This window comes from Mus caroli, chromosome 11, assembly GCF_900094665.2.
Source record: "Mus caroli chromosome 11, CAROLI_EIJ_v1.1, whole genome shotgun sequence".
In the NCBI taxonomy this organism is placed as follows: domain Eukaryota; kingdom Metazoa; phylum Chordata; class Mammalia; order Rodentia; family Muridae; genus Mus; species Mus caroli.
In genome coordinates, this window is record NC_034580.1 from 103,011,065 (window position 1) to 103,021,505 (window position 10,441).

Below are 10,441 nucleotides of genomic sequence, written 5' to 3' on the forward strand. Positions count from 1 at the left end.
TCACTTTGTAGACCAGGCTGGCCTCGAACTCAGAAATCCGCCTGCCTCTGCCTCCCGAGTGCTGGGATTAAAGGCGTGCGCCGCCACGCCCGGCTCTTTATTTCTAAATAAGAGTTCTTGGATATACTCTGTGCACACGGAATGAAAACCATCAGAGAGGCTTTCTCCCCAGTTATATGCATGTTTTGTGTGTGTGTGTGTGTGTGTTTTAAATATGTGTGGATGTTTTGCCTGAATATATGGGTCTTTATACCACATGCATGCAGTACCCAAAGAGGCCAGAAGAGGGCGTCAGACACCTTGGAACTAGAGCGACAGGCAGTTAGTGGGAGGTGGGCGCTGGTCCTCTGAAGAGCAGTCAGTTTGAGCACCTTAACTGCTGAGCCATCCTTCTCTCAGCCCCACAGCATAGGTTTTAAAAGCTAAAACAACTCAAGCTGCAGACTTTCAAAGTGATCGTTTAGAAGCTAGACTGCAGCATAAAGTTAGAAACATTTCTTTTTGAAACTATATTTATTATTATTTTTAACTTTCTGTATGTGTGTGAGAGAGGAAACACGGACACTCGTGTATGTATGTGCCTGTTTTCAGTGTCTGTGAACCCCAAAGGTATCTGCTCCCTGGAGCTGCCAGCCAGCATGGGTACTTTAACTACTATTAGAAACATTCTTTTTTTTTTTGGGGGGGGGGGNCGAGACAGGGTTTCTCTGTATAGCCCTGGCTGTCCTGGAACTCACTTTTAGACCAGGCTGGTCTTGAACTCAGAAATCCACCTGCCTCTTATTAGAAACATTCTTACAAACAACTTAGGTCCCAACTGCAAACAGCTATATATAGGGTTGAGAGCAAGCTATTTAATCCCCCTTAACTTTAATCTCACCATCTATAAATTACCAACAGGTATAAAAACCTGTTGCACTGTTGTAAAGATTAATTAAAGAACTGTATAAACATGCTCAGGACACCCAATGTGAATAGGATCTAAGTAAGGAGATACTATTCACAGGTTTCTAAAACTGAAGACAACCTAGACCTAGAAACCACCTAGACCAGATAACCAAAGATCTCAAGCTGTGTGTACACATGCACCAAACACCTCTGGTCTCCATGCAGAAAGAACAGCTCAAGAAAAGACAGAGGCTAGCTGGGCGTGGTGGCGCACGCCTTTAGTCCCAGCACTTGGGATGCAGAGGCAGGCGGATTTGAGGCCAGCCTGGTCTTCAGAGTGAGTTCCAGGACAGCCAGGGCTACACAGAGAAACCCTGTCTTGAAAAAAAGAAAGAAAGAAAGACAAGACAAGACAAGACAAGACAGAGGCTACGGAAACCAACATCTAAGAAGCCAAGGAAGGGGCTGGCAAGAGGACCCAAGGACCCAAACGGTCAGAGCAAAGAACCAACTCCCAAAAAGATGCTCTCTAACCTCACACAGACACTGCGTGGCACACTGAGTGGTGCACATGCTCCCTGCCCTCCACACAAAGGAGTGAGAAAAAAAAAGCCATGCTAGGCCCCCAACACACACACAGTAGAGGACTTCCTGGTCTATGTTCATTCAGACATGATGCACCTAACCCTCAAGAGACTGGAGGCCCCAGGGAGTTTAAGAGGTCGGGGGGGGGGGGGGGGGGGGGGGGGGGGGGGGGGGGGGGGGGGGGGGGGGGGCACGCCCGTGGAGATGGGGTGGATAGAGGGGTTGGGAATGGAATATGGAGTATAAAAAATAAATTAAAAATAAAATAATATTAAAAGAAAAAAGCCATGCTACAGAACAACTGGCATGCTGGCTCATAACCCAGAGGTCATGATGATAATAACCCATTATCCGGAGGCTGAGGCAGTAGACTCTCAAGTTCCAGACAGCTTGCCATAGACAGACATAGCTTGTTTCAAAACAAAACAACTAAAACCAACTTTTTAAAAAGGAGTTCTTTTAAAGGCATAAATTCAGGGTAGAGGGAAGATGATTCCAAAAGCTGAGCATGTGGTCACATGATCACTGCCAATGTGAAAAGCAAAAAAAAAAAAAAAAAGGCCAAGCCCGCTGCTGAGAATCCTCACTCGGCTCTCAGCAGGAATTGGGGGGTTGCTGTCTATGAAACGGCACTGCTACAGGTCTGGTCTCTAGAGAATACAGTAGAGCGAAAATTCTCTGGATCAAAAGTCTCCATGCCTGGTGTGAACCATTCGGATCTGAGGCTCTCAGTGACATGAGAAACGCTTCCAGCACACCCAATACACAGTGCACCCTGCCTGCCAGGACCGTGTGCTCTAAGCAGGACACCAGAAAAGGCACATCAGTTCCACCAGCCAGTGGCAGTAGATGGAGCTAAGGAGGGCTACAGACAGCAGGGCTTCCTAACACACAGGCAGGGACTGTCACCCCATAGCTAAGCTGAGCCACTTCTCCAGCCTCACTGAGACGGCCCACCCAACCACCCACCCAAAGCTTACTGCTTCCAGTCAGCAGCTAGCTCCACAGTGTTAGTCAGCGGCTGAAAACTAAGATGCACGGACATCTGAGGTTAAAGACCAAAACAACTAATGGCAGAAGCAGCTTAGAAGAAGTTAAATCATGTACTAACCGAGCAAAGAAACAATTATAAATACACTGAGAAACTTATCGCAGCAGCACACACCTGTGACCCCAGCACTCAGGAGCCTGAGGCCAGCCTAGACCTCGTTTACTTCACCAGCTCAAAAACCAAAGGACACCTGGGTGTGGTGACTCACTGTGGATCACAGCACTTCCAAGCTAAGGAGGGAAGAATCCTGTGAATTTAAAGGCAGCCTGTGCTACAGAGACCCTGGCTCCTGAAAAAAAAAGTTAAAATAATACCCTCAGAAAGGTAAAACATGATTGGTTATTATTTTTCAAAAGAAAAGATTCAAGGTTTTTATTTTTACAAATAATAGCATAAAAGAACTCTTGAAAAATATGAGGCTGCATGGGGGCCCACAAAGACTGAACCACCAACCAGAAAGCATGCATGGGACAGCCCTAGGCTCTACATGTATGTAACTGATGTGCAAGTGGGTCTTCATGTGGGTCTGCTAACAGCAGAAGCAGGCGCTGTCTCCACCTCTGCCTGGCTTGGGACCCCTTCCCCTAGCTGGGCTGCTGCCTTGTCCACCCCCTCAGTAGAAGATGCACTTGGTTCTACTGTAACTTGGCATGACAAGGTGGGTTGATATCCATGGGAGACCTCCTCTTCTCTGCAGAGAAAAGGAAGAGGGTATGGGGGAGGGGAAACACTGGGATTGGGGGAAGGAGGGAGGGGAAGCTTCCATTGGGATGTAAAATAAATTAATTAATTACTTAAAAAATATGAGGCTGGAGAACTGGCTCAGCAGTTAAGAGCATGCACGGATGCACTGGGTTTTGTTCTGATTGGTTTTTCAGATACAGACTCCCTATGTAGCCCTGGCTGAGTCAGAGTCACATAGATCTGCCTGCCACTGCCTCCCCAGTGCTGATTAAAGGGGTGCATCACCACACCTGGCCTTTTTCTTGGGGAGGGGGGTAGACTCTTCTTGCTGAGGTCCTAAGTTCAATTCCCAGCATTCACATAGCAGCTAAGGATCCCAAGTTCTCTTCCGGCCTCCATGGGCACCAGGTACACACAGAGTGCAGACAAGCACTGTAAAGACATAGATATAGATAGATACATAGATAGATACATAGATACATAGATAGTGAGGATAGATAGATAAGGAGGACAGACAGACAGACAGGTAGATAGATAGTGAGGATAGATAGATAGATAGATAGATAACGGGGACAGACAGACAGATAGATAGATAGATAGATAGATAGGGAGGACAGACAGACAGATAGATAAATAGACAGACAGACAGACAGATTAAATAAATGGATGTCAAAGTATGGGGAATGGTCAGACAACTCAATGGATTAAAAGCACTGGCTAGGGCTGGTGAGATGGCTCAGTGGGTAAGAGCACCCGACTGCTCTTCCGAAGGTCCAGAGTTCAAATCCCAGCAACCACATGGTGGCTCACAACCATCCGCAATGAGATCTGGCGCCCTCTTCTGGAGTGTCTGAAGACAGCTACAGTGTACTTACATATAATAAATAAATAAATCTTTAAAAAAAAAAAAAAAGCACTGGCTACTCTTGAAGAGGACCCAGGATTGGTTCCTCACCCTACAAGATGGCTCATGCCTCTGTAACTTCAGGTATAGGAGCACCCACAGTGGCCTCTGCTGGCACTGCAAGCATATGTTGCACAGGCACACATGCAGGCAAAAAGCTAAATACATGGTAGCAGCTAAGAAAAAGTAAATTGTAGGGTTTAGAGATCAATATTAAAAAAAAAAAAAAACAAAAACCTAAGAGAGGCAGAAGCACTCAGATCTCCGATCCAAGACCAGCCTGTTCTACATGGTAAATTCCAGGCCAGCCGACGCACATGAACACACACGCAACTCAAAGGAAAGCAGGAAAATGAAAGGCAAGCCGCTCGGGCAGTGGTGGCGCATGCCTTTAATCCCAGGACTCAGGAGGCAGAGGCAGGCGGATTTCTGAGTGGGAGGCCAGCATGGTCTACAAAGTGAGTTCCAGGACAGCCAGGGTTATACAGAGAAAACCTGTCGAAAGAAAGAAAAGAAAAAAAAAAGAAAAGAAAAGAAAAGAAAAGAAAAGAAAAGAAAAGAAAAGAAAAAGAAAGTCAAAAATCCCCAATAAAGTGAGGGCACATGACAAGTCCAGAGGAGCTCAAGAGAGGCATGCTGGCACACACTCAGTGCCACAGGACCCAACTAGGACCCAACTAGCACAATGAATGCCAAGCAAATACTCAATGGGTAACAACAGATCATGCAAGTGCCTATCGCTGTACACCTACACACTGCTAGAGACACAAGATTTCACAGGCTTCTGGCAAGTGTCGGATCTCAGAGAGCGTCAATGATGGAGCCATACTGCCCTCCACACCACGCTGAAGTTCACGAGTCAGCGTTTTCTCTTGGCCTAATTCTAAGAACTGGAAGAGAGCCTCAAAATGCAAAAGCTCACAATACCAAGTGGTCCATCCCTCTACCAGGGCTCAGAGGACACTCAACTCTCAGCACGGATCTCAACACTAAGCACAGTGCTCCCTGACCCCACCTGCCCCGATACCAGCAGCTTCTTTGCACAACTGTTCACTTTTGTTGTACTGGGACTGAACACAGGGTCTCACACATGCTAGGCAAACACTCTAACACTAAGCTCCAACCACAGCCTCTTCTTTTATCCTGACACAGGGCCTGTCGAATCTACCCAGGCTAGCCTTGAAACTCACTCTGTAGAGCAAAGAACACTTGTGATCCTCCTGCCCCACAGGCCTAATTCCAAATTGGTTCTTGAAACCCCACGACTCAGACTATGATCCTGCGTGTGTCAAGATGTCCTGGGGAACTTTAATCACTAGTGAATGCCCAGCCTCGGGCGGGCAGGTTTGCTCCCGCTGCCCCAGGCTACTGCCTGAGCTACACAGGTGACCAGGAGGCTGAAGTCCTTAACAGTAAGGCTCTCTCTCAGTGGGCTGCAGGAAGGCCCTAGAACCCCCCACCTAAGGCACATGAACTCACCTTACATCACAATTTCTAAAATGCCGTATTAATGCCCACACTCATTCCATCTCAAGTCTTTAACTACAATTTGTTATTAAACCACACATTTAATAATTGCATCAACATGGGTAGCACTCTATCACATCAACCAAGGAAAAAGACTTCCCTAAACATGTACAAAAATTATGGCCAGATGTACTTACATTATGAGTCTTCGGTTTAAAAACCAGTATTTCCTACGGCTTCTGTCATACCCAATAGGTTCATGTCGAACGTAGGGTTTATTCTTTTGGACTTCAGCGACACAGTCAGTCACACCAGGCACCTTGTGTGCCACGCAGACTTCACACTGCCACTCGTCCTCCGGCACCTCTTCAAGAGGCGGCTTCACACACTCTAAATGGTACACAGCCGAGCACGTCTCACAGCAGAGCAGATCCCCAAGTTTGTGACAGACCCTACAATGGTCGTCATACTGGATTACCCCTTCAGACATCAGCTCCTCACGAGCAATATTGGTCGTAAGGAATTGATCGACTAGAAACTGCAGAACTTTGATTTTGTTCTCCACTGGTCCGTAGGGATAGTCCTCTGCCTCCTGGTAAGGAAGGACATGGTGGTACTCCTTGTCACTCTCACAGTAGACCCTCAGAACCTCCGGCCACGTCATCCCGTCAATGAAATACAGGGTGGAGTTCACACTGTCTTTCAAGTCCGCAGGGCCAAAGGTGGTGTTAGATGTGTCCTCTTCACGAAGAACTGCTTTCAGAAGCGCCACGTGCATCTCCGCCATGAGTGTGCACTGCTCTTGGCTCACCAGAGCTGCACAGAAGTCCTCAAAGCAAAAAGGGGACAACCTTAAAACGTTGCCAAAGTTCCGCACCACCTCATAAATGGCAATGACATTCATTATATGCTCATTAGGCACCATTAAATCCTCAGAGGACTTCGGAAATTCAAGGGGTGGGATGTCTTTTTCTTCTAATATTGGAGAACGAGGCCGATGTACTCTTGGTTTTCGCCTACCTGTAAATAAGGATATCATCACAGGTTAATATGGAACCTTGCTCCCACAAACACACCAGTCAGTTTTTCTGCTATAGGCAAGTTAGATTAATACCAAGATCAGAGGTTATAGAGTATCGCTTAGTGGTAGGGCACTTACCTAGTGTACCAAGGTCTTGGACTGAGCCCCAGAATTGTGACATAGCAAAAGTAACATCACCTGGGTGTGAGGGCACAGCTGCCTTTAATCCCAACACTCAGGAGACAGAGGCAGGTAAATCTATGAGCTCCAGGCCAGCCTGGTCTACACAGTGAAATATTGTTTCAATAATAATAATAATAATAGTTGTTGTTGCTGTTCAATGACTTAGTTCTTCAGTTTCTATGACACAGTCCCACTCTGTAGCTCAGGCTAGCTTGGAGCTCTACAGCCCATTTACAGATGGGATAACAAGTATAATAACAAGTATAATGCCTAAAGCCGGGCGTGGTGGCACACACCTTTAATCCCAGCATTTGGGAGGCAGAAGCAGGTGGATTTCTGAGTTCGAGGCCAGCCTGGTCTGCAGAGTGAGTTCCAGGACAGCCAGGGCTACGCAGAAACCCTGTCTGGGGGGGAGGGGGGGAGTGTAATGCGTAATACAGTGATTTAGTTCTGATTTAGTCTACCAAAAAAAATCTAAATTCAAAGTTTTCTCATTCAATTCTTTTATTTATTTACTTATCTAATTATTTGGTTTTTCAAGACAGGATCTGTTTCTCTGCGTAGTACTAGCTGTCCTGAAACTGAAATTAAAGGTGTGTGCCACCACTCCTGGCTTCCCATGCAATTCTAAACCAAAAGGTAAAAAAATAAAAATAAAAAATTAAAGACAGTCAATTACCTCTTAATTCCTGAGAACTAGCAGTAGTAACTGGTCTTTTTCATTGTTGTTAAGAACTTGACAAAATAGCTCTATATGTGGCACTGCACTGGAGTGGGACAGCAGAGCTCTAAAAGGAAAACTCTAAAGTTGTCCTTGGACCTCAAAATGCACACACACAGTGGCATAACCCCCCTCACACACATAATAAATTAAATTGATGCTTAAAAAGAAAGACTTGGTAAAAAAAAAAAAAACAAAAAAAAAAAAACCAAGTTACTCCTCAACTGCTTCTATTACACATAATTTCTGGTATTTGTAGAATGTAAATTTTTAATTTTATAGCCTTAATGGGATCAATTAAATTCATTCTTACAGCTGAGCAGTGGTGGTGCATGCCTTTAATCCCTGCACTTCGTGGGGAGAGGCAGGTGGATTTCTGAGTTCAAGGCCAACCTGGTCCAGGACAGCCAAGGCTACAGAGAAACCCTGTCTCGAAAAATTCAAAAAAATAAAAAAGAAAAAAGAATTCATTCTTACATAACTAAGTTTTATTAGCCATGACACCTTCCCTGGGTTTCTACCTGCAAACCAAAGTGGTACATGGAACTAGAGAAAAACAAGCACCGAAAACTACAAACAGAAAAGACTCTTGGAGCCGGGCGTGGTGGCGCACGCCTTTAATCCCAGCACTCGGGAGGCAGAGGCAGGCGGATTTCTGAGTTCGAGGCCAGCCTGGTCTACAAAGTGAGTTCCAGGACAGCCAAGGCTACACAGAGAAACCCTGTCTCGAAAAAAACCAAAAAAAAAAAAGAAAAGACTCTTGGATGTACACAACATACACCTAACCTCCGGAGAACAAGCTAAGAACATAGCCACTGCTTTCTGTGAAAGAGACTGGTCACTGTTGACCAGACAACACTGTTGCAAAGCAGACATGGCGAGAAAGGTGCTCCCCAACCCCAACACATCTAGCAAGAATGACCACTAGAGGGACCGAAAACCAAGAGGCACTGATGCCACATTACAGCTAAGCATCCGTGTGAACCGGTCAGTCTGCCTCACATCTCCAGCTCAGGTCTTGGGACTCATGGCTTCCTTCCTTGTAGGTTACCAAATCAAAGGAATGGCTTATGGAACAAGTTCCTGTGTTCCTCAGCTGCTTGCCACACATGTCTGTCAGAATGATCCTCAAGGGGACTGGAGAGATAGATGGCTCGGAGGTTAAGAACACTGGCTTCTCTTCCAGAGGACCCAGGTTCAATTTCCAGCACCCATGTGGTGGCTCACAACCATCTGTAATTCCAGTTCCAGGGGATCTGACACCCTCTTTCTGGACTCTGTAGGCACCAGGCGCATACATGGTGCACAGACATGCATGCAAACACTCACATACATAAAATAAACACAATCCCAGAAAATAAGAACAAAGTAGAAGAAATGAAAGTCCTTGAAGTGGGGCTGAGAAGGCTCTTTGCGTGAAGGCATTTGCTGCCAAGACTGGTAACCTACATGCTGGGACTCTCCTACTGTTTCCTCTGGTCTTCATATGGTGTATATGTGTATGTATGTATGTATATATATCTAGCTAGGCAACTCAAGTTTCTTCAAGTCTCTGTAACACTCACTTATCAGCAGGGCAGGGAGGGAGAAGAGGCTCTAAAGAAAGACCGACCTTCGCTCAGACAATTAACTCTTTTCACTTGCAAAATTTTAGGAATGCAGAAATCTGCCACTTAGAATGCAATTCCAAAGTCAAGAAACGGGAAAGCTTCAACTCTCCACCTACCAAGTGTGGATACAGAACTCTGCCAACAAGAGAATGGGTGGGATCTTCCATTCCACAAAACTGTTCCTTTTCCCTTTCAAAATGGAGACTTTTAAGAGCCTATTTTACTCGGAAGAGATTTAAATAAACCCTTCACTGACAGTAAGGGATGCGGCTCCCTCCCCCACGCAGGAAAAAAACTTTTTTTTCCCCAAGACCGACAGGGTTCCTCTGTGTAGCCAGAGCTGTCCTGGAACTCTCTGTAAACCTGGCTAGCCTCGAACTTAAGACATCGCCTGCCGAGAAATGTGCCACCATGCCTGGCTGGGTTCAATTTTTTTTTTTTTAAAGATTTATTTATTTATTATATGTAAGTACACTGTAGCTGTCTTCAGACACTCCAGAAGAGGGCGCCAGATCTTGTTAAGGATGGTTGTGAGCCACCATGTGGTTGCTGGGGTTTGAACTCAGGACCTTCAGAGGAGCAGTCAGTGCTCTTAACTGATGAGCCATCTCTCCAGCCCCAGCTTCTAGATTTCACAGAAACCATTCTAACCCTAAGTGTGTGAAGAAAATGAAGGGAGACTCCCTGTGTGACATCTGAAAGGGAGGTAAGTGTCAGCCCTGGAACAGTCAGAGGGACGTGGATTTCCTGCATGCTGGTGCTCCCCAGTCACAAACTCCAATCCTTTTTCTATTACTTTATGGGTATAACTGTTTTGCCTATAAATACATCTGTGCACCCCATTCATGCCTGCTGCCCCCAGAAGAGGGTGCTAGATGTTGGATGTCCTGGAACTGGAGTTACAGAAGCCAGCACAAGGAAGCTGAGGATTGAAGCCAGATCCTCTGCAAGAACAGCCCTAACTCTTAGCTGCTGCCGAGTTGTCCCTAGTAAAACCAAAGGTTTCCATTGATTGTTAACACATGCAAGCTATTAAGGGTGGAATTTTTTTAAACTGTGCTCTACTTAACAATCATCTTTTAAAATTTAAGACCACAACTGGTTGTGGTGGCACATGCCTTTAATCCCATCAGTCAGGAAGCAAAACCAGGCAGGTTTCTGTGAACTAGAGACATATAGAGTTCTAGGCCAACCAGGGCTACATAGAGAGACCCTGTCTCAAAAAATAAAAGAAAGAGCCGGGCGTGGTGGCGCACGCCTTTAATCCCAGCACTCGGGAGGCAGAGGCAGGCGGATTTCTGAGTTCGAGGCCAGCCTGGTCTACAAA

The 10,441-nt window shown here is 45.9% G+C and overlaps 1 protein-coding gene across 7 annotated transcripts in view; it reads right to left on the reverse strand.

The window, feature by feature from the left end:
* Positions 1 to 10,441, reverse strand: part of Bptf (bromodomain PHD finger transcription factor) — a 100,915-nt gene that overhangs the window by 72,463 nt on the left and 18,011 nt on the right. For all 7 annotated transcript variants that reach the window (XM_021175559.2, XM_021175555.1, XM_029483120.1 and 4 more), the window contains exon 2: positions 5,777 to 6,599. In XM_021175559.2, the coding sequence (XP_021031218.1) occupies positions 5,777 to 6,599 (823 nt within the window). The remainder of the gene's footprint in view (positions 1 to 5,776; positions 6,600 to 10,441) is intronic.